We start from the raw sequence: 26,231 nt of genomic DNA, 5'->3' as shown, positions 1-26,231 counted from the left end.
CCACTGAAATGATTGGGAGACGCAGACGAGGACTAACCAACGTTTTTATTTTCACCATTTTAAAAATATTACGAAAAAATAATAAAATTTAAATATAAGTATTATTTACTATAACATGACAATGAAGCGACGACTGTAATCGACGAGATAATATCGGATACTAATCGAATATTAGGAAAAAATAATAAAATGTTGGTATAATACTATTCACTACAACACGACAACGACGAATGTAATCGACGAGATAAAATCGGACTAGTCTTAAGTTATCGGCATAATAGTCGATAAGAAACAATAAGAAATTAACTAGTGTAAAATCAGAAAAAAAATGACTAAAAATGTGGAAAAATTACCTAAAAATGTCAAAAAAATGACTTAAAAAGTTACAAACACCAAAAAAATGCAAAATAAAAATTAATTATTTGGATTCAAATGTTAATAAAACACATTTGTGGCCAGGATAGCATCTTCTAAAAAATTCGAAAAAAAAATGCAAAATGCATCAACTTCCGAGCCCTATTTATAACTAATGTAATTTAAAGTTGTAATCATGATTGACAGTATATCAATATTGATTGATAAATGTCAATATAAAAATGAAAATACAATTTAATTTTAATCGTTTTAACAATCGTGCAGTATTTCAGCGGGGCACAAGCCAATAGAAACTATTTTAAGAGTAAGGAGTGCAATCAAACACCTAAATTTACACACACTAAATTACGCCCCTGTAAGCCGATTCCAACTCATATCAAGAACTCGATAACTATTCGCCAACTTCCTCCCCCTAAAGTACATGTTTGCGGGCAAGGCCGGATTAAGTACCTATTGGTCGCCGGGGCTGAAATTTTATATGGGCCCTTTTGACAAAACATACTTTACAAAGCCACTTGCTACGCTCGCGGAACGATACATTTTTTAACTATTTCACAAATTGTCAATTGTATTATAAAATTATAAAATTAACAGGTATATAAAATGTATGTCTATAAAAATACTAATTTTAGTAAGATAAAAATGTGTATCAGCTTAAAACTATTTGGGCCCCTCTCACTTGGGTAATCGAGAGGGCCCCGAGGCAACCGGCTCGGTTAGACCCCCCCCCCCTTAATCCTGTCTGCGGGCGTCTCTGGCGAAGACGGTACGTAATCGTTGACAGATAACATGTATCCTACGATTTTCAGTCACATACACAGTCAGCGCACTAAGTGTTGCAACAAACAAAATTGTTGTTTTGGTTCATCGCAGTGATACGGTATCACGCGACTCTGATGGGGAGCTTTAAACAAATATGTATATTTTGCGTTGACCGGACGAACGGCATCAAGCCGTCGCGACGTGACTGTTCCGCTGAAGTTAAGGTAATTCGGTGTACAAAAAACATCCCCCTCTGAATCCGTATTTAATGAATCGATTATATGTGAGATTCACATTTCAAATTTTTTTAATGTGGATCATTTTATAATGAAATCAAATTATACGCAGCTGTGAATACTGAATTGGGCTTTTTGTCGGGTCCATACTTAATGAAAAATCAAATAAAATACAAACATAACTTTCAAAACACAGACAGGTGTTAAGTAAAATTACACAAAAGTCGATTCTAAGTGGATCCGGCATAAGATTAAAAAAAAAAAAAAACCACAAACATTAAGGATTCGCCTCATTTAAATATTACCAAACATTTTACATGCACATTTTGAGCATGAATTAAAGAAAAAATTTGAGTCACCCCTCCTCTATAAGGAAATCTAAATACACCCCGGGTCATTTAACTATCTCAATATTTATCTTCTATCTATCATATATATTTACTATCATCTATATTATCTATTAATAATTATCTTCTGATAATTTTCGCACTTCCATATTAATTAATTTAAACCTTGTTTTTCAAATATACCATTTTAATATTAATTTATCTTAACCCCGTACACTTTTAATATACGATATATTATTCGTAACTAGAAGATGAAACACTCTCGTAAACGTCAATACATGTACTGGACGATGCCGACACAATAATTCCATAATCATGTAATCGTATAACATATATATGCCAATCCGGTGATTTTTAAATTTAAAATTTCGGATAAGGAAATCAATTTGTATCAGTAAATATAAACTTAATGGCCCATCGTATCAAAAATGTAAATATATACATATATACGATGAATTATACGCGCAGTGGATTTTGCACGCGATGAGTTGTAAATGCGGTGAAATGTTGACGGTGAATAGTCGCGCGAACGGTAACCGACCGGGAACAGAGGTACGCGCGTAGTACTAGCGGCCGCGAACAGGTCCGCGTACGTTTTGCGATCGCTTCGCGGCGAGTGAAAGGACGAGCGGCTGCTCTCAACATCCCACACTCTCCCACCCGTCCAGCGACCATGGCCGTCGGTTCGACATGTGCTCGGATCGCAACGCAACCCGGAGGAGACCGTGAGCGAACGGTAAGCACACACAACCGGTACGTTATGGATAGCGCGGAGCGAGGTCGCGCGGCCGGCGGTGGCGGGTCGGTCCGCGGCACCGGCGAAGAGCGAAACCACTGTGCCAGACAGCACACGTGTACGGCGCGACCCGGAGTGGTATTTCACGCGCCGAATCCCGCGCAGTTCGTCGCGTGCCGTCGACTCCACCGGGCGTGGGTAAGACGGGAATAAAAGAGACCGCAAGTCGAAACCGAAACCGAGAAGTACGGTTGAAAACGAAATGGCGACCGGTTTCGCGCGCCATTCTGCAAGAGCCCCGCGCAACGACGTGAATCGCGTTTAACATTGTACCGCGCGCGCACGATTACGTAACACGCGGTCGTGCGGTACATTTTACTCCGGTGTCGCGTCGTTACGTTGTCGTCGAAAGGCGTAAGACCGTCGACCGTTCTTGGTTCGCGTAAAATTTTCCCGGAGTTAGCGCGCGTCATGCGTCACCTGCTCGTGGCCGCGTTCGTGGCCGCGCTGCTCCAACTCTCCGCCGGCGATCGGCACTCCGTGTTCGCCGGCCGCGGGCACCAGTGGCGGCAGACTGGTGGCGGTGAAGGAAGCTCCGCGCTGCCCCGCAGACTCTGGCTGCAGCACGCCGCGGGCCCCTCGTCGGCGGCCAGGGGCGGCAGCCGTCACCACATTGGCGAACACGTGATCGCTCGCCGACAACACCACTTCCTCACTCCCATCATGAGCCCGGTGATGGGCCAATGGAAATCGCTGCACGACAAGCTAGAGACGCAGTCGGAGTGGCCGGGCACGGCCAAGTATGCGGACGAGACATCGTTGTCGGCCACCACGGTAAGAACGGCTGCGCGAAACACGCTACTGTCGCGATGCCGGCGGTCGGTCCACACGGGGGCGGATTTATCCACGGGCATAAAATTGTAGAGGGTATAATTTTTGTAATTATTAACAACTAATTTAATATTTTTACTTTCTTAAATACTGATATTAGGTTAAAACTCAATAAGTACGATACTAAATTAATTATTAGAAGAAAATTCTCCACAAGAGTATTTGATTATTGGTCTATGATAGGGGGTAATTTTAACATTTTCCTCGGGGCGTAAAAAATTCTAGTTCCACCTCTGGGTCAACATTAATATTATTACATAGCAAACCTATTATTAGCGTACTACAGGTGCGCGATTAGCACGCGACGAACTCTATAGACTTTTCGTATTTTAAGTGATTAAAAATACCAACACACGTTTTTCACACGACAATGTCTGAACCGTTTTAAAATATATATCCGTTTAAGCGTCGAGTATATTATTATATTGTACAGAGGCACGCTTCTGTTCACAATCCCAACAATTCCAAAAAATTGTAGATCGTATATTATCTTTGAAGTAAATGTTGGTTATTCGAATCTCTCGGAGCTGAGTAGACGATTCGAATTAATATTGTGTCTCTATAGAAACTGACGACATAGGCTATCGTAAGTACAAACAAATTGTATTAACAACACGGAATAAAATAATATAATTATGATAATAATAGTTAAAAGGTTAAACGAAGAAAAAGAAACGACCTTTCTTAAAAAAAAAAGAATAATTTGATCGGTTAAACCCAAGTAAAAGTACCAAAAGTTTTTTAAACCTAAGCATTTTTTTTTTCAATGCAATCACAATTATATATTCGACCCCGTATTCGACATGCTCATTTTTTATCGAAACGATTTAAATATTTGTAATTACTCGAGTTCAAATAAAATATTTGTAAATAATATCAATAGTCAATGCTTAATTAAAAATATAGAAAGATTATATAAAAAAATGTATATATATATATATTTGTTATTCTATACCCAAAACATACTTAAAGAGTATTGAAAAAATCATTAATTATCTTACGGTATTTATTTTTAATTTAATTCAATTAACTTTTAAACGATAACTTATACAAATACATATTTCTTGCACTATAAGATAAAACATTATTGGTTCAATTTGAAAAAATATGTTTATTTATTTAAAATTCAAGTTAATAATAAGTCAACAAAACTATTATTGTTGAAAGATCTACGGACAAAGAATTCACGAGTATAGAAACAATTTACCTATATTAATGCATTGTTCTAAAGTCGGATCACTCAAATATGATGAATAAAATATAATTAACATTTATGTATTATACCATAATTAAGGTCTGTGCGTAGCGTTGTGTATTTAATATTCCAATTTTACATTCAACAAGCTTTATAAACCTACCGAAAAAAACATATTTTTTAACTTCAATACATACATGCACTATTATTATTAAGTATTAAGTAATACTAATGAACGCTATTCTCTTGTTTCAAAATCAAAAATATTAAAACTCTTCGTATAATATTACAAACTTTAGAAAAAAAATATTTATTTTGAAAGCATTATAATTAAAAAAAAATCGTTACTATAAAATAACGAAAACTGGTAGTTTGTAGTTTGTATACATAATCATAAAGGCAAAAGAGGGAGCTAGATAATTTAAACCCTCCATAACTCAAGGCTTACAATAAAAATCAGACTATAAATGTATTTAGGCGTGTTCAGACTTGGGTGACCTATAGACGTAACAAATTTTTAAATCGTGAGACCAATATTTATTTTTTTGGACATGAAAAAATATCTATTTTTAAGAAAAAAACTAGCAATGATAAGTATATTTTTCAATTAAGACCAAAAAGTAATATCATTGGCGTGCCAAAATAATAAAAATAAATTTAAAACTAAAATAAAAACACATACTTAATAATACTATACTGTACTCTACTGGTACCGCCGGTACTAGGTACAGATCACACAACTTTTTTTTCATCTATGGTTTTGTCGGATGCACAATCCGCCCAGAGGGGCCAGTACCCACCCGATGCCGAGTTAAAGCCTCCCGTAAACGCGCCTATGAATTTAGTTCTTAGTTTCAGAGTACGAAAACAATTTATACATATGATAACTTGAAGCTAATAAAAATGTATGTATATTAAATCAGAGCTTGATTACTTGGTTTAGTTACGAACGCTAAACTTTGAAAACAATTACTGAAATGTGTTAACGTTAAACGTATTTACAACGAATAAAAAAAAATTGAGTAAAATTAAACATCCAATAATTACAACCGAACTAATCGGTAAAACTTAATAAATTAAGAGAAAATTGTTGAACCAGAACAAATCGAATTTAATTATTGAACAACGTAAAATTTAATTTATATATAATATTATTTATGTATTTTAACAATTAACGTTGTATCACAAAATATATGAAATTTCTGTGGTTGTATACTCAGAAAATAATTGTCAATTTAGACTGTATTGGTACAGTTTTTTTTAATATATGATTATAAGAGTTAGGTAGGACATGTCATCAAAATATTTAAAAAACATTTAATATACACATATATTTTGTTTTTAAATGTATATTAAACGTAAATAAAAAAATTAAAAATTAAAATATTTCAGAACGCTACTCCAACTATAAATTTCCAAATAACAGTCCAAATTAAAAAAACATGTTTTCAAGTATTATCTAAACATATGGTAGGTAACCATGTTACATTGCTTAAGAGTATCAATATATATTTCAGTGTTATATTTTGTTGAAGCTAATGATCGTAATATGTGTAAAAAATAATAATAATTTAAATATTTAATAATAATATTGTGTTAATGTACGTATAGTATAATTTAAATAAGAGTTCGGGTCAAGGAACGAAGTTCTTCGCGGATCTGTTTGATTGAAATATTCTAGTCTCTCCGCCCCTAATAATAAATGTGAAGACAAACGTTAGTTTAGATTTCAACATGTAATAAATGTTTACCAACGATGCTTTCGTAATAAATCGTCTACAGAAAATCGCCGAAATCGAAATCGTGAGAGATGTACGTTTTAATTTATCAACTATATTTTGTAATAACACCCACGGCCAACGCGTAGATACGACAGTCACAAAATTCGTGTTTTTTATCACTCATGTTAAATCTATGCGCCCTGAGGAAATTCAAAACCAAACCATAGACTTGTAAAAGTCGCAAAACCGTAATCGCAAATTTAAATGTGTCTAACTATGGCATATTTAAACAACAAGCGTGTTTAACTGTTTAGGTATGTACAAGAACAATTCACATTAAATTAAATTCTATACACCGAGTAATTTAAAACCAATATATAAGAATGATAGGCACCTTTCAATATATAAAAATAAATATAATATACTAAATTCTAACGATAAACTGAGAGAATTGACCGAAAAACTCGTACACCGACGTAATGCGAATTAAGTACGAAGCGAAATATAAAAGTTCGACTGGTACCGTCGTTTGAATAACTCAAGAAGTAAAATAGTATACGGCAACACGTTTATAATCTGCACCTAAGCATGTTCATTACAGTCATATTACGTGTGACATCCTCAGCAGTCCGTTCGTCATCGACCGTCATGTCTGTCTCACGGGAATAAAAAAAACTGTGTGTAAAAATAAAGAAATAACTCTATCGACTTGAGCGATACACATATAATACATACAACTAGGCGTAATTAAAAATAAAAGTACACGCAACGTATTGCGAAATTTACGGTAGGTACAGTGATATCTTACGAATGAGGTTAAATTAACGTGTAATAGGTGTACATGATGTTTACATTATAAATACCTTGATCGATTGGACACTTGACGGTTAAATGTTGCAGAAATTTACGGATTCGAATCGCAAAACGAACAAGCACGTGCACGCCTAACTTTTTTTCGTCTCTCGAGAAAACCGTAATAACAATTATGTTTTCAATAATTCGACCGACCATCGGGTCGCGAACCGCGAGTTTGACACTGTCGACACTTCGATACAATGAACGGTCGTCGAAAGGAACGCAAAATCATCGGCAAGAGAAAAACAGCTGATCGGTTTTCTCGCGTGTTTACGGACAGTCCGTAATCTTTGTTGTTTTTTCGTCGTCGTCGTAAAAACGCGCGCACGCACACTTTGATACATATCTCTGATCGATTACGATATCATGGGCCGCGTTGATACGATTAAACAATTTAATTAAGACGTGTTCACGGAAATTCGTAACGTTACGCGCTGGTCGTCGCCATTACGGTCGGATTCGCTCTGTACACGTTGACCGACAACGACACGTACTGTGTTGTGTGAATCGACCTTTGTACCGCATGATTTTTCCAAATCTATTACCCAAAGGTTGTATAGCAACGTTTTGAATAATGGACAATTGCAGCGATATATCGAATCGTAAAGAATCGTAAAGAAAAAAGCTGTTAATGAGTTAACGAAGGAGGAACAATGTACACAACAGTGCTGTTATAAATTATTCCAATGAAACTGCGGTTTTGGCTCGGTTTGCATTTTCATCAACTACGAAACTCGGAAAATCGCAGTTTAATTGAAATACGCGGTCGTTAATTGCGCGTGCAACATACCTCGTTTTGCAAAAATTCCTTCGAGCGCAGTTCGTTTTGTAATATGTTGCAATTTACATGGGTGCACTGGCTTCGGATCTCAGATACAGTGATATGAAGAAGGAAAATATAAATCACTTTACCAAAGAATTATACTTGTTTTTAACCATGGCGTTTTCACATGTGAATTAAAAAAACAGTGTTTACCTTCGTGTTTCGACCCGCATACGTACAAACTCACGTAAGATTATATTGCCAACAATTTTTAGTTATCCGTGCACATGATTGAAAAATAATATCATTAACAACTCTGTTAATAGGTTCGTAGACAAACCTGATATAAAAAACGTAATTTTCGAGAAAATAAAAACTAATTTATAATACATTTTTTTCAAAACTATTCAATTAAACATCGTCCTCAGCATTTTCCTTCTCAAAATCTTTTTTTAAATGAGCGCTTGTTTAATACCCACTCAATCCTATGTACTTTTAAGTATGAAAAAAAAAAATGTAGTACAGTAGAACTCTTTAATCCGTCACCTTCGTGACTGAGGGTGTGGTCGGAACGCGAAAAAAGTATTATTTATCGGAGGATAAAGAAAAATTTGAAGATAAAATATTACTAAATTTATTTATTAAATTATTTTAAATATTATTTTTAATTAAATAAATAACTAAACAATAAAATAAATAAAAAATAGATAAATAGTAAACGGACAAATAATTTTATAAATATATCTAGCCACATACTATAAATTAGAAAATCCATATTCATATCGATAATTCTATGGTCGGATCAACCGGAATGGCGGACTAGCCGAGGGTGGACGAGAGGGGTTGTACTGTAAGTTGAAATTTGATTTGCGATGTAAGATTTTCATATTTCACATTAGTTGAACTAACAAAAATTAATTAATTTTGTGGTAAAAGTTATTAATTTATAGACCAAAACGTTGAATCATACATGGTATGTATTTTACAAAATAAATTGAAAAAATATAATTCATTTACGTAACTATAATAAAGTTGGTTTTATATTCTAATAGAAACATTTGCAAGGTTCAGCTTTCCTTTTTATGTTTAACGCTACTACGATTTTTTTTTTTTTTTATCATTCTCGCAATTGCAAAATGTGAATTGTATTGTATACAAGCATGTATTGTTTTTTTGAGTAAATAAAATAAAAATGTATACATATTTGAAGTATAATCTGGGTCTCATTTATATGCATTATAATTTTAATTATTTAATCATTTTTCTGTTTAAAGAAAATTTAAAACAAGTATTATATATTGTACCTTAATTTTTCTTTTTTAAACTGAAGTATCCAAAATGGTCTCGATAATTGTCTAACAAGAGCATATTTAAAGTACCCAAACAGGATTTTCATAAACGAGTTGTTGCATAACCTCTTAATAAGCGTATGTATAAAGGTACATATGCAATGCATGTGGTAAGAATAAAAAGTAAAAACACATCTACTGTAATCGATCTATTCCTAATTCGATTATTCATTTTAATTTCGTTTATAGTGCTTTCTAAGTAAATACTCACGTCTAACGAGTAGCATTAACGATTACTAAAATACCCGTCGACCGTAATGGTATGTCGTCGACGCAATTCTCCCCACAATAATTTATCATTGAACTTAGTATTATCATTTTTTTGTGTACACCTGTTAATAATGTAAAATAAATCTTTCCTTTTTCAAGTCTACTTTTTGGGCTATATTATTAAAATATAATAAACATATAAATACGCAGTAAACACCAAATAATTATTATATACCGCACAGGTGTATAGTATACCACGCAAATAACTGGTCATTACCACTAGGTAACCTTGGCACAGTGTAGATTCTCTCATAACTTAAATTTAAGAAAACGCACATAATTATGATAATATATATATATACAGACGTTATTATTATTATTATTATTATATAGTAAAAGCGGTAGAACGCATATAGATGTACGCATATAGTATTATCAAAGCAGTTACCTAACGTCGTCGTGTTTATAAATTCACTTCTGTAGGTATCTATGAATTAAAGTATTGTTATGTGGTAACGCGACATAAAATCTATGGCATGTATTTTAAAATGGCTGTTTATTGAAAAATAAAACAATATATTTTTTCTCCTCCGATGAGAAATAGTAAACAATCTCTATAAGCATATTATCAAGAATTATGAATGTACAATGTATACGTATTGAAAGGTTGCGATTTTTCACACGTTATTGCGATATTTACTTTTCGCGATGGAATGATAATTATTAAATATAAATGTGACGCGGCGAGCCATGAGAAACTGTACTATATAGAATATATATAATTATTATTTTCATTGACGATTCGACCACAAATCTCTCGTAAAATACCATGAACTACATTAGCCCTACATTTATTGAACCATTACTAAAAACGACGAGGGTATCATGTTATTTTATTAGGGAATACGTTGACTCGTATTAACAGACAGTACTTGCATAGGATTTAGTGCGTGCGTACTAATATTGTATGAATATAACATAGAAAGATGTTAGAGTGATAGATAAGCATAGCAAGTTTCTGATACCAACGTATTGTGACGATTTAAAAGTATTCTCATATTCGTATTTGAACCATGAAGATCAGATCGACTGATGAAAAACGCTACGATAGCGCCTAAATCCAAAACAAACTATAGCTGCAAAACCACTTATAGCGTTTCTCAACATTTTGGTCGTACCGCAAATTACTAAGCAGTTGATTGAATGCCATGCACAGATATTTCAGTATTAATTTTGTCTTACTCGTTATAATCGATTGAAGGTAAGATCTTAAGGAGATAAAAAGAAACACGTGACATATTCAAACTCCAAAAATCAATAAAAATCTATTTTGTAGCTGTAATGAAAATAATGTATCTTCAAAAAATGCATAAATTAATTTTTAACTTTTAAATCAAATGTTAAATAAAAATTCAAGTAATTTTAAAATAATAATATATCTTAATAGAATATTTTATCTAATTTAAGTTGCAAAACGTAGAAAACATGATAAAAAGATTCCACCGAGTGTGTAATGATGGACCAAGAGAACAAATGTTACGCTGATTCAACCTATTTGTGTCACAATAATTAAAATTAAAATAGACAAAACAAATTTTCGCTAGTCTGTTCTTTTACACTGCTCGTGTTAGTCCGCGATATATGTACCTAATTAATATGTATGTGAATACGATTTATTTAATCGTTACCGACAAGGCCGGATCTAAAGCTAGCAAACCGGGGCACTCCCCCCCGTTGGGGACCCCATTTTACCAAATAACACGTACCTAGCTAATTAGTAAAAAAGTGGTGAATTTTTATTCGTTGTATAATAAGTATTATATTAATGGTCAAATTTACCATTAGGTTAGATAGTTAATTACCTATGACCACCGTTATTAGATAATCTCGGATTTTTATGAACCCTTTTTTTTAAAAAAAATAATACAATTTTCATCAAATAAAATAAGCAAAATAAGGTATTTAAAAAAAAAAAATTATAATAAAAAGTTTTAATTTTGCATATTTCCGATACGGATTATTTGTGCGTACCAATTATAAACATTTTTTCTGTTTCTATTTATCGGTGTACATTATATTGCTAATAGCATACTTACAGACTACAAATTATAATAACCAGACGATACATGATGTTGAATTCCGCATGAAAAAGATTTAAATATAATTGAATTTATATACGAAATTCAAAGTTTGAAACAGCATATTTTTACATTGGACGACCTAATAAGATATGAAGAATTATTTTGAAATCATAAATTTTATTTATAAAAATTATCTGCAAGATGCCCATCCTAATATTTCAATAGCATGCCATACATTTTTAATGCCTGTGACTGTAGAATCTTGCAAAGTTTTAGTAAGTTATAATTAATCAAACCCTATTTTAGGTCTTCAACCAATCAGGACAAACTAACCATTTATCAATTGAAAATTTATAAACGATTTTGCCGCCAAAAAATCAAGAAAAATCAAAATTGAATATTATGTTAAATGTACTCAACGCTAATTGTTTACTTTTCCCCGAGTAAAAAATATGCTAGATTCAGCCCTGATTAACAGGATAATAATAATAATGAGGTAAATGAAGCAACTCGCGGAGTATGTAAGCTCGAACTTTCGCCTAAAGTCGCATGTCAAAGTTAGATTAGATTCAGTTAGTAAATCGTAATACGAATATACAAGTATAATACGAGTCATCTCGATTCGCGGAGACACTTATCAGGTTCAATTAAGCGCGCCAACAAGTATTTTAATAAAAATATGTGTTGTTACATGTTTCATGACGATTTATTTTTAATAGAATTTTTTTTTTTTACGGACAAATATAGTATATTACTTTATCAACACAGCTACATATTTTTGTGCCATATACTGCTGCGCGATAGCGTTGTTTTACGCAATTTTTGGCGGTTGCTTAAATCACCGCTATTAGTGCAATCACATAAATCTCAACACACGATGATGATATTATTACCGTTATTATTATTAAAGCTATAATGACGGCCAGCATATATTAAATTTTAAACATTTTTTTATTTCAGTGAAAAACAAAATCACGTGATCCAATTGCCGCCGTCGCTGATGTACGAATAGTATACTATACACATTTAATAATAGTACAAAATACGACAAAATAATCGTGACATTTCGAAACCTAAATGAAACATGAATATACGAGAATAGTGTTATTGTGTAGTGCTATATGGTCGTTCAATCTCAACTGGCACGTCCTATGCAATAATTGTACACAACCTATGTTGTTCACATAAAACTCGTCGAAGCCGTTAATGGGGACAAAGGTCATCAAGACCAAACGTATATTAAAAAGATGATTTTCATAGTACCTCTAGACCTTGCGAGACCTTGTCATCTCACTATTATATTTAGGTCAGGTACGCTCGATCGAGCCTTAATCAAACCGATTGCACATCCTGTGGGCAGTGCCGCAACTACAAAATAGGAGGCCAGTATGTGATAATTATATTAGGCCCCTTCTTAGGATTTATTTTTGTTGTACGTTTTATTTATAAGTATCAATTTTTTAGGTTTTAAAACATGTTTCACATCAGCTAGTATATGATATATGTATTTATATAAAATGAAATACCTACAACTGTTGTATATTGTACTTCACTACATATTTATGTAGTAAATTTGTTTAAGTAGTTTAAGTAGGTATATTGTATTCCTACTCAAATACTCAATAGACCCATAATTAAATAAATATTATATTCCTCTAAAATATTATAACATCCTTACCTGAATTTTAAAAAAATTTCTTTTTATTATAAAATAATAATATAGTATTAATTAATTGTGTATTTGTAAAGTGTAGTTTATTTTAGGCTGGGACTAGGGGGTCCCCCCAAATGTATGTAAGCCTAGAGGCTCGTGTGCGCGGCACACTGCACACTTGGTTTTTGCGACACTGCCTGTGGGTCATTCCCAGGGCCGGCGCTACCTTTTGCGAAGCCCTGAGCAAAACTCATTTTATCAAAAACCATAGTCACCTATAGACCATAATTAAATACGATAATATGTAATCAGACTAGGTGACAGTTGCACGCCATATCGGGTAATAACTAATTAAATTTAAGAAATGCGATAAAATAAACTTTCTAGGTATCCCGGGTTGGTGCATTCATGACATAATAAATATAATATAATATTGTTTTCTTATATGACAACGGATATCTCGAGAAATCGCACTCGTCAGGCGATCCACGCGTTTTACGTTTTGCGCGAGGTATTGGACAAATGTCCCGTTTTGCCTCCCCCTAACGCTGGCTTTGGCTTTCCGGTACTGATCATATAATACCACCTTCATGATAATAGTCCCGCAAGGTTATTCGACAAAAGTACAACAAATACCAAGATCGAAAACGTTTTTTTCTACGAAAGAAGTCGTCGAGGTCATGTAATATTACATCTTCTTGATGTTAATTTATGCTTTTTATAACAATAATCATAATTTTACAAATGTGTAATACTCTTCGGAAATCAACAAGAATTAATAAAATCAACCAACAAATTATCTGTTAATTGTAAGATAATTAAGTTTTCACGTGAACACCTATTCTAATAACGAAAAACCGTACGACAACAGTGGCACCATTTTAGTTTTTTCTAGAGTAGAGTAGTCGTCATGGTCTTATTACATTTCCGAGATGGCGGCTCATGCCGTTTAATGATAGGGAGGGGAACCAGTCCAAAAATATAATGATTTGTACTTTGTACTTAAGTACTCGTATAATGTATCATTTTTCTGATTTAAAACATGTCAATAACTTTATAAAAGATATATTTCTATTTTGATGTTATGCTGACTTTGAAATAGCAAATTCTATATTGTGGCAAATACATGAGGTGAAATTATGCCACTAAATAACAAGCATGATGTACATATTTAATTTACATCTTATTTTTCTTAGGACGATTATATCAAACAGGAGGGGTACCCGATAGAGAGGCACACGGTGATCACGACCGACGGTTACAATTTGACATTACACAGAATACCATACAGCAAAAACGAAGACCCAGCGGCAGTCACGAGAAAACCTGTTGTGTTGGTGCAACATGGTATATTATGCAGTTCGACGGACTGGGTGATCGCTGGACAAAATAACAGTCTGGGTAAGTGCAAAACGAATCGAATTCGCGTCAAATACTTGACTGCTGCACCTGCGGAATTATTTGAATCCGCAGAGAGCGCGGATAAGATATTAACACATTATATACGATCGATATTGCCATTTAATTGTATTTAATTTGTACTGCCTTTCAGCATTTGTACTTTCGGACGCGGGGTACGATGTGTGGCTGACAAATTCCCGCGGGAACACGTACTCCAGAAACCACATATTCCTGGACCCGGCAAAGGAGCCGCAAAAGTTTTGGGATTTCAGGTAAATACATCTCGTGGCCATCATTGTAGTAATACGGCGGAGTGACCGTTCATGAAATAGTCATTACTCAATTTTAACTATGGTATAGAAAGTTAGACTACAACCAGACGTGGATCCAAAGGGGCGAAGGGGGTAACCCCCAAATCCCTTAAAAAAAAATGTTCATGCATGGTGTAATGTCATGTCATTTTTCAGCTGGCACGAGATGGGAACAATCGACTTGCCGAACACGATCGATTACATCCTGGACAAGACGGGTGAACCGGACTTGAGCTACGTGGGACATTCGATGGGCACCGCCATATTCTTCGTTTTATGTTCGGAGAGACCGGAGTACCAGGAGAAGATTCGGTCAATGGCAGCCATGGCACCGATCGCTTACCTAAATCACGTTAAGAGTCCCATCATGACGTTCTTATCATCCATAGCTGACCCGCTGGCCGTAAGTGTGGCCATGAAGGGCGACAATATGTTTGAAACTGTTGAAAATGATTGAACTACTGTTGACTTTTCAGTGGTTGTGCAACAGTTTGGGATACTACGAGTTCAGGCCGAATGGCAAGATCCTGCTGTTCGCGGGAAAAAAGTTCTGCGAGGCCAACTCCTTGTTCGAAGGCGTTTGCGAAAACATGTTGTTCCTGTACGCCGGATATGATTCAAAACGACTAATCAAAGTATAACACGAAATAAATACAGAGTTAAATATTAATATATTACGTTGTTTAATCGAACTTCTTAACTGCGTAGGCCCATTATTTTAATATTATATTTGAAAACATTTGGAGCATAATTTGGGCTTGTACCTAACTTACGGATAAATTTGTCATTACCATTTTGTTCGTCATCGATAAAATATTCACAAATTTAAAACAAAACAAAAATGATATCAAATTTTGCAATTTTCCGATGGGGAGGGGGGGAAAGCGACTGCAGTTTGAGGGACAGAAATATTTTTAGCGTCACCAATATTACTGGACAATCATTTGAGGCTGTTGCGCAGCAGAAATCAGTACTACAATCGAAAATGTATGTGATCTCTATTATTGGCTTGATTCCTTGGATTAAAAAATGTATAGTTTATGAAATTCTAAAACAATTATTTTTTTATTACTTCTTGATGCACACAGGGACGAAAAACTGATATATGTAACGCTACTGATAATAATATTATAATATACGTGTAATCCATATAATACATATTCATACACGCATACGTATATGTACGAAATATATATAATATAATATACTTAACCGTATAGTAATTATGAATCCGTTTCAGAGCATTCTGCCGATCATCTTGGCGCACACTCCGGCCGGCGCGTCTGCTCGACAACTCACTCATTTTGCTCAACTCATGAAACGCAGTTAGTAATATATAATACGTTAAATAAATGTTTAGTCCGGATTATTAATATAATAATGCTCCAGGTTAAGCATTCGTTTATTTCTATATATGAATTATTTTTTATTTATTTCTATATTAATTTACGAGTATTAACCATTTACTAATTTTTAATTTTAATTAAATATATTATTTTATATATATATATATATATACTGTGGAACATCGATAACTCGAAGGAATGTCTTGGCATCCACCTCTAAATATATATATGTAATACATTTTCTCTAAGTCATTTAAGTTAAATTTTTGTTTATAACTTGAATTTTTCTATATACAAATACATTTTCGGGCGAATGTAAGTTCCTACGCGAGAGTAGCAGGTAAAAAAAATACATACGTTAGTTTCGGAGTGTCCGAATTGGTTCCGAAACGTCCGAATTGGTTCCCGGATTGATAGGAAAGGTATATCCGAGTTGGTTCCCGGGTCAAAATATTTTCTTTTTTCCTTCCCATTTTATACAGACTTAGGACTGTATGTATATATAACATTGATTTTTTTTTTCACTTTAATTTGTATAATGATATTTTTATAATAATATAATAAACATAATATTAATTCGTCAATTTATTTTCAAGTATTATTGAAGTAAAAATGTATAACAAACATTTTTTATAAACTCTAATCGATTTATTTCATTACTGTTATATTTCTCTATTTCTGTTTTGATATACGTTTCTTTATTTTTAGATTTAACATTTTGTTTTTTGTCAGTACTTCATAATTTTACATAAGTTTCAATTTGAATTTCTTTTAATACGTTCATGAATTGGAAAATATTTGGATGTGCGGAATAAAAGCAACTGTTGAACTTGCTGCGAAATGATTCACAACAATTAGTTGTTCGTTCTATACTACTGGTATATTCAGCCCACATTGATGGTGGAAATAAACTATCATTTTCAATATAATTTTCTAATATGTAATCAAAGAATTCTTCAAGTTTTCCATTAATCGGTTTTAATGACATCAAATCATTAGTAAAGCAATCGTTAACTTCTTTGGGTGATAACAAAGATAAGCCAAAAAACAATTTTAATGTTTGTCCTATTTCGGAATCATTATTTTTAAATTCATTTGAAAGCCCTAATTGTTGTATCTTCCTCCACCATGATTGACCCAAATGAAACCGACAACCTTTTAATTGGGCTAAAGGCCATACTTCGGAGATCGCTACATGAATGGCTCTTTCAAAATCCACATATATTTCATTCGGGCTTAAATAATTTTGAATTAAACGGAAAGCTTTTGTATACGTATTACTCGTTTTATTTGGAAGTAAAAAGAAAATTAGAGGAACATAGTAATTATTTTTTACACCGTGAATTGAAAAAAGTTGGCAAAAAAAGCTTTGGGCAGCTTTTAAAAGTACCGTCAATAAACACAAATTTTATTTGACGCAATACTTCCAAATTGTTATCACATGAAAAACCAATAATATTGGTTTCAGCACTGTTAATAAATAAAAAATTTTCTCCACGATTAGTTATTAAATTATAATTATTTAAGATATTATATATTATGAATCTCGCTCAATATTTTGGGCAACTTGGGTACTGTACTACATCGACTAGTATGTATATTTTTTCTAATTCTACGTACATCTTGAGCGTCTATGGTTTCAATATCGGATTTAGCCAACTCACAGCGAATAATTTTTGCTGGTTGCTCATGTAATGCATCTTGAGCTTTTCGTTTTGAAATGTTGCTTAATTTCTGTCTATTAAGTTTTTTTTCGTCGTCTTTTTCATGATTATGTATTATATTTTAATCAAAAATTGTATTTAAATTATTTGTTTTCAAATACGACTTACGTGCTCTTTTTGCACATGTCCAACGGTCAATGTCGTCTGCCAACTTTTTTTGAAACCCAAATTTATAACCTTCAAATACAATAAGTTTTTATTTTTTTTCACTGTACATAAATTCCATATTCGAAAAGATTTAAACATAAATACAATCATTAATACAAACACTTTGCGGTTATTACGGCGGATAACTGAATGCCGTACTGACTTATAAATACGACTAGATATCCGTTAATATCGATAATATAACGCCCGTTTTATCACGGTTTTTATCTAAATGATAATTTATCTCATCCATTCCGAAATTCGTACTTATCAATCCACCTTGGTACTTATAAAGATGGGAAATTTCAAAATATTAGTAATATAATAATATTAAATAACAAATATAATTAGATTGGATTTCGCCTTTTTCGAAAGTATTTATTGGGAACCAATTCGGATGTGTGTTGCCTGGAATGTTGGGAACCAATTCGGATGTCAATTTTCAGGTATGGAAACCAATTCGGATGTAGCCGTTAGTTTCAACACGGTGGAAAAATGTACCTATGTAAGTTCCTACATGACGGAAAAAGGTGTAAACGATATATATACAAATAAATATATGATGATTATACAATATAATAAAAATCACATAACCCATTTTCCTTCTTCACGATTGAATATAATATAATATAAAAAATAAAAAATATAATAAAAATGGCAAAACGCATTTTCACAAATAAATATACGAATATTATAAAATATAAAAAAATTGCATTACGCATCGTCACAAATAATAATAAATAAACCTAACTTATATTTTATGAGTTTTATTTCTATAACTTAAATATTTAAAATAATCGTATTGGCTAATTTTATTTGTTCTATAATCTGAAATTTTTTCAGTTATAAAATCTACTTTTTCGGCGTATTTTTTACTGATTTTTGGTTTCGTTTGGTTACTGATGGCAGTTCTCATTTTTATATACGTATTTACTTTAAAAAGTTTGAGAATTTCAATAATTTTAAAAATATTGGGATGTTGATGATAAAAATTTGAATTAAAATCTAAATGAAAACTTTCACAAGCATTTTTCTTATGGACTCTATCAGAACATTGCCGCGCCCACATTTTCGGAGGAAAGATTGATTCATTTGATATATAATAGTCTATCAAATAATCACAAAATTCGGTTATAGATGCATTTTCAGGTTTATCTGCCATAAAATGTTTTGTGAAACATTCTGCCACTTCCTCTGGATTGAAAAAAGGAAGTCCAAAAATAAGTACCAACCATTTTCCTACATCGTCATTTGCAGAATTAAATTGTGGCGCGTAACTTAAATTTGGAATTTTACGATACCAAGCTTGGCCCAAATGAAAACGACAGCCAAACACCTCTGTGTCCGGAAAGATTTCAAAAACTGCTTGATACATTGCTACTTCAAAATCTAAAATATTTTTTTAGGTATTACTCCAGTTATTTTAATTGTTTTCAATAATGAAATGTAAATCTTTTTTTCTTTATTTGGCAATAAACAAAACACTAACGGAATGTATACTCCATTTTTAATTCCATGAATCATGTATAGTTGCATGTAATATTTATCACTATAGTTAAAAGTACCATCCATGTACAAAACATCTAAGTCTTTTAAAAAATCTATGTTAGTTTTACATGAAAAAATAATTATTTCATTTAGCGCATTGTTGTCATATAAAAAAACTCACCTTTATTTTTTTTTATGTCTAATAAACTTAATATTTCGTGAACTTGTTTTCTTGATGTCGGCAGTTTGGGAAAACAATGCATCCTTGCATTATGAATATTCCTTGTTATGAGTTTTAAGTCGGGTGCAATTAAATCGCCTTCGTTAGTATAATTTGATACTTCTTTTCGTATTATTTTTGACGGTTTTTCAACTATAGAGTCTACAGCTTTTCTTTTGCAAGAATTACTAATTTTTTGCCGTTTTAAAGTGGCATCACTTGCATGAATGTGACCAAAACACGATTTATCTATATTTATTAATTGGGCATTTTGATCCAAAGTATAAACTTTTGCATTACACTTATTTATAACACAACACCACGTAATTTCATTTTTTTTAGATGTATGATGTTTAAAAAATTTTAAATCATTCAAAACTAGCAGTTCTTTGCCTTTTTCACTCAACATGAATGATACATTCTCGCTCATTGTGACTTTGTATAACTGTATATGATTAGTATAGACGGATATGTACGGACACACGGATGTTTCGAACAATACTAACAAAACTTTTAGGAGAAATAACTAGATGTACATTTTACTGCGTATAGTTATAAGTCATTTTAAGATTATTAAACCGAAATCAAGTTCTGTATCATTTTTATCGATGGTGAAAAGTTGTAAATATGTCGAGTCGGGAATCGGGATACTATTATCAGCTTGTAGCTTGTTGTATTTTCCAGTGATTTCGTATACGTTTTGCTTTACATTAAGTATATTTGAATTTATAGTTGTATTAAATAGCTATACCACGCAATATCAGCGTATAAAGTTTCAATAACAAATCTAATTATTATATACTTATTTATGAAAATGCGTTACGCAAATTGTATTATATTGTATCATTATATTTATCATATATTTATTTGTATATACATCGTATATACATATTTACACCTTTTTACGCCATGTAGGAACTTACATAGCTATCTGATTTTTATCGTGTAGGAACTTACTATTCCCCGTATTTTTATACTGAAAATTACTGAAATAATATAGTAAGTGTATGTTTAATTAGTGCATTTTCATGAATATCAATAATAAATAATTAAGAAATGCCCAATAAGTGAGGAGGATTCTGATATTGATGACGATGTGGAATTTCCTTAACTACACTTGTCGGCTCTCTTGGTGATTTACAGGAAGTCCATAAATATATTAGCGAACAACCAAAAATTCCAAACGAGATTTTTTTTCGCGCTGAACATAATTTAACTTTACAGATACATTTTTATTATACAATAAAATCAATCAAAAATATGTAATTTCTTACAAAAATAGTCCTACTTTATTTTCTTTATTATTTATATATTTATTTTACTATAGAATACGTTTTTTGAAAACGTAATACATACATACATAAATTATACATGGTTTAAGTAAATAAATTAAATTAAAAAATAAAGTTTTTTGTGTTGTATAATAAAATATTTTCGATAACTCAACATTTTTTTTTTCCTTCGGATTTATTCGAGTTATTGACGTTCTATTGTATATGAAATAAAATATTTAAATATACACATAATACATGTTTAACAATACTCATGTGAAACACTAATTTTTTTATATATAATTAAATATTTTATTACTAATCTGGTGATCGTGTTATATTTACTTTAATTGGTCCACCGCAAGGGCAGATCTAGCATCTACTTACGGTCTGGACACTTTATAGAAGAAATTATGTAATTTAGCTGATCATAAGTAAATATAACAATGTTTTGATTGGGAGCTTAGACCTCCCACTCAAAAATAAATATAATTTGACAATATTGTACAAAAACTGTCAACATTTATTTTTATAATCTATGGTTTAGTTCTCTCTTAAACATACTTTATTTTAAATATTATTTTTTTCTAACGTGTGTGGCACTTCCCCCAGTGCTTCCTCTGGGTTCGCCCATGAACCACAGATACTAATTAACTTTACTGCGCATTAATGTTTAAAGATCAATGGTTTGGCCAGTACAACTATAACAAACAGAAGAACATGGAAGTATATGGACAACCGGACCCTCCTGCTTACGAATTGAGCGGGATCACCGTGCCAACAGCTCTGTACCACGCAGAAAACGATTGGCTATCAACCATGAAGGTAGGCGCGCATACAATTCATTATTACAAATAACCAAGACTCAGATTTTATAGCACAATTGAGTACTAAAAATGCGTATTTTATGACCAAATAATAAATCAGCTCTAAAATATTTCCTATAAACATGAAAATTAGCACAGTTGTATTTTCTTTTAGCACTTAAATTGTTATACTATTATATTATTAGATATTAATTAATAAACTCAAAATAAATTATATAGGTATTAGTGCAAAGATTTTTCATAAACCTTTTTCGACAATTTTAATTTTAACTACAAAATTTAAGGAGATAAAAAAAAATTAAATGTAATGCTTACTTTAGCAAAAAATGAAACCAAAAATGAAGGAAGTGCCGTTTAATAGAAAGTTCCATTTTTCCAGGACGTCAACGTACTTGCCCAGAGGCTCCCCAACGTGGTGGAGAATAAAGTCATGCCCTATCCCGAGTTCAACCACTTGGACTTCTTGTGGGCCAGCGACATAAAGAACATCGTTTACGACGACCTGATCGTGTTCATGAAAAAGTACGAACGGAAATACGTGAACGAAGTGCCACAACCATCGGCGGAAGTGGACAAGAACGTGGTGCACAATGATTTTATAGAATTGAACACGGCTTGATCCTGACACCAGAACTCCGCCATCAACCCGTGTTCTGCGTTTCTTGTGCGCTATCCACGTTCTCAAAGACAAAATTGTAAACCACCTAGTCGAGAACAAAGTATTGTTTGTCTATACACCAGCATATAACTGCTGCAGAGCGATCCGTGACAAGACATGAATTAGTGAGCGAGGAGAAAGAAAAACTTCATTTACATAACTTCATTATTTTACAATTCATAGTTTATTGTTAACTTCATGATTAATATGATTATATAATGTATGTTGGGAAAAAATAAACTTCTAAAAAATTGTATTCATAATACACAACACGCATGAATCACATAATGACGTGCTGCAAGTATTACTTAGGACTAGACATATATATAAATTATACTTATTAGAATAATTACTTAAATTATTAAAAATAATTAATATATGATAACTTAAAAGCATAACGTTGTATTTCTTTCATTTTCAAATAAGTGTCAGAAAACATTGTTTTCTATTTCTAATCATCTATAATATTCTATAGTATTAACAATCATGTACTAATCAATCATCAATAGTATAATATTCAAATACTGTTGTCTTATATAAATATATACACAGATAAATGGTACATAATTAGTAAATATAGTTAAATAATTTAAATTTAATACAGTATGTATATGTTTATAAAACTAAACTATATGTTTTATATCTGAAAAAATATATAATTTATATTTACATAATGTACAAATACCGCCGCCAATATAATAATATGCGGTTAGAATCCGAAGTCTAAATATTCCGGAGGTTCAAGCCTGTATCAGGACTTGTCTAGTTTTACTATAAGTTTAGTGTCAAAAACTCTGAATCCTTCCCGAGTCGCCACAAACTTATTTACTGCAGTCTTGGTTAGCTTTGTATGTCTGACATCCAGGTATGTTAGACTCTTACATTTTCCCAAGTGTTTCAATGATAGTTCACTGATACCAGTACAACCCGACAACTGTAATGTAGATAGGCCACTGATTTGGGTAAGCAACTCTACACATTCATCAGTAATTGGATAGCACTGGGACAGATCAAGCATGGATAGCTTGGGTAGTACCCGGATAATGACTCGGACACCTGTATCAGTAATATTGCTGCCAGCTAATTTTAATGATTTCAGGTTTGATAATCGGCAAGTTAAGTCCACTAAGCCTGGCCTGTGATCCAGCGGGGGGGACAGAATGTGCTGCAGAGCTGCGTCGTCCATGGTAGGTACAAAGCTCAGATTTAGCGACGTAAGCATTGGACACACACATGACCGAAGGCATGATACTGTAGACCAGGGACAGCCTTGCAAAGATAATGCCTTGCTTTGTGGTAACCGAACAAGCAGCCATGAAAGTTGTTCTTTAGAAATTTTGCACCAGTCCAGAATAAGAACCTTGGGTTGTCTGACCATCACATCTGCAAAAAACAATTATTAACTATGTTCAATTGATTTCAAAATGGCAATTTAGTCTTTTCTCCTTTGGTAATATTGTTAAACAACTACTCGGAACTGAAATTGAATCCAAAATAAACACATAATACACTTACACTTAATTAATTTTGAAGTTATAACAGATTCGGTAAGGTCCATGCGGTTCCATAGTATTGGATTGATAGTAGCAGTATACCAGTCTTTACACACCAGCGAACAGTTTTTGAGGTCTTCGGCAGACAGGAACTTAAACACAGGCACTAACGCAGAACTCCTTTTCTGCGGTTCTTTGTCTTGCTCGCCTGAGTCTAATTTAGGCACTGGTCGGACAACATACTTGGGCATGTGATTGCATTTTTTTGAATTTGACAGTATCTCGTCGATGGGCAAGTCTAAGTTGTTAGTGATAGGCTCATTGGTCCGGATCTCCTCTTCGATCTTGACACTACCAGATACTGTGGCGGCAGAATCCAGGGTGACCCTAGTTTCCGGTATATACTCCGACTGCGAACAATTGACGAGGGTGGTTAAATAAAATAAATAAAAACCATGGAAGTCTGAACGTAACACTTGTAACGATAATTATGCTTCACTCACAATACGTATGGGCGACAGCTTTTCTCTTTTGACGATAACACCGGAATCGGCGACAGTGTTGGCCGACTCGAAAGGACGTTCGGCCGCCTCCATTTTTATCGTCGGGGACGCCTGTTTAACCATACACTGATTGAACGCTTCCATCACGTTCATTTCTGCGGGCTAAAAGCAGGTAACAATCATCGATTACCACTTTAAGGTTTCACCGACGGGGCGCGCCCACGGAAAAAAAATTTCTAAATAAATACAAAATTTTCTCACCTCCGCCGGTCGTTTCGACTGTTTCGATCCACCATCGCTGGACGGCACTTTCGTAGCCGGTGCCACGGCAGCCGTCGCTACCAAAGGTGAACTACTGTTACCGCCACCGCCGCCACTGGTGCTCGGCTCGGATTTCACAGGTTTTTTCTCCTCAGTCAGATTCCGTCTCTGCGGGGACGAAATGAAAAAAAATCATAAATAAAATAAAATAATAACTCGCGCATTAGGTCCAAGACGTTACGGTTTAAAGACTTACGAATTTTTTATGAGGCGTTTTATTTTCAAAATCAGACTTATCGGTATCGACAGGAGTGATGGACATCGCCGGCTGTTCTTTGGTCGGTTGCGGTTCCTGGAAAACGATAAACACTCACGTAGAACAAACACTGTTACACTATTACCGTTCAAACACGGCAGTCGACGTTAAATATTGCGTGCGACGACTTTTCCGGTTAGGAGTGAGAGAAAGACGTTGATCATTTACGAAAGAGTGTTAGAAATCGCGTCTCCAGACACTAATAATAACATAAAAACGGATGGTCAATAAAACGCATATAACGCACCGCGTCGTTAATTAGCTAAACATCGTTAATTTACGGCACAACCGAAGACTGTCGGAATCGCCAGCGAATGTTAAAAAAGCGATTAACAACCGACACACATTCCGCGCATCAATCGTTTAAAAAAAATTTCTAATTCGCAGCGGAGTGCACCGCACGGGGTGCCGGCAATAAAACGCGGTAGTTCGCAAAAATTATTACAATTAATTAGGCATAATAATCGAACGTTTCGACAGCCACATTGGATTCTTCGTTTACGGTATAGTACCTATAATTTCCAGCGTAAACTGAATGTACTATTTGTGTAGTAACAGTCATCTAATGTGAAACGTGACGTATTGTTCCTAAACGAATGTAAATAATACGACGTACGGGGTGCGGATGGGCGAGCCAGTTCCATTGCAATACGAAATAACACGGTAGACTCACCAGTACGAATACAAGATTCTCCCCCTCAGTGTGGGACTTTGGACTATTAAAGAGTTATGACTTGGGTACAAATAATGTTCGAGAAGCAATGCACGGACACCACGAGTAAATTTAGACACGTCATATGACTTATAATACAACAGGTAAGACATTTTTAATGACTACTGTTATTCGTGTGCGTATTTATTCATACTGCACGATAAGGTGATTATTAATATTAATAATTACGCGAGTATTATAATTATAAATATTATAATTATTATTACATCCAAATGCGCACATGTGATCAAACTTTATTTAAATTACTAGAATATAAATTCTTTTGACCAATTCGAAATATTATTTTCACAATGATAATAAGCGTAAATATTATGAAAAGCAATATTCTAATATATAACACTATACAGTTTTAAAAAA

At 33.3% G+C, this 26,231-nt stretch overlaps 2 protein-coding genes across 3 annotated transcripts in view; one reads left to right on the top strand and one right to left on the bottom strand.

Annotated features, from left to right (window-relative positions):
- The first annotated feature begins 2,927 nt into the window (after positions 1-2,927).
- LOC112690359 (lipase 3-like) lies at positions 2,928-22,960 on the top strand. The gene is made up of 8 exons (XM_025564363.1): positions 2,928-3,290; positions 14,372-14,576; positions 14,728-14,848; positions 15,044-15,290; positions 15,364-15,522; positions 16,128-16,212; positions 21,763-21,908; positions 22,290-22,960. Exons 1-8 carry the CDS (start codon positions 2,928-2,930, stop codon positions 22,527-22,529), a joined length of 1,566 nt encoding a protein of 521 aa, XP_025420148.1. The 3' UTR covers positions 22,530-22,960.
- Positions 22,961-23,200: 240 nt separating this feature from the next.
- LOC112690349 (jmjC domain-containing histone demethylation protein 1-like) overlaps positions 23,201-26,231 on the bottom strand; it is a 39,017-nt gene continuing 35,986 nt past the window's right edge. For both annotated transcript variants that reach the window (XM_025564350.1, XM_025564349.1), the window contains exons 14-18: positions 25,082-25,177; positions 24,826-24,993; positions 24,565-24,726; positions 24,084-24,471; positions 23,201-23,951 (exon numbers count right to left, since the gene is read on the bottom strand). In XM_025564350.1, the coding sequence (XP_025420135.1) occupies positions 23,320-23,951; positions 24,084-24,471; positions 24,565-24,726; positions 24,826-24,993; positions 25,082-25,177 (1,446 nt within the window). In that variant the 3' untranslated portion in view covers positions 23,201-23,319. The remainder of the gene's footprint in view (positions 23,952-24,083; positions 24,472-24,564; positions 24,727-24,825; positions 24,994-25,081; positions 25,178-26,231) is intronic.

This window comes from Sipha flava, unplaced genomic scaffold, assembly GCF_003268045.1.
Source record: "Sipha flava isolate LNK unplaced genomic scaffold, YSA_version1 49_pilon_pilon, whole genome shotgun sequence".
Lineage (NCBI taxonomy): Eukaryota > Metazoa > Arthropoda > Insecta > Hemiptera > Aphididae > Sipha > Sipha flava.
Note: the sequence above shows the minus strand (reverse complement) of the source record. Positions and strands in the feature narration are given on the sequence as shown.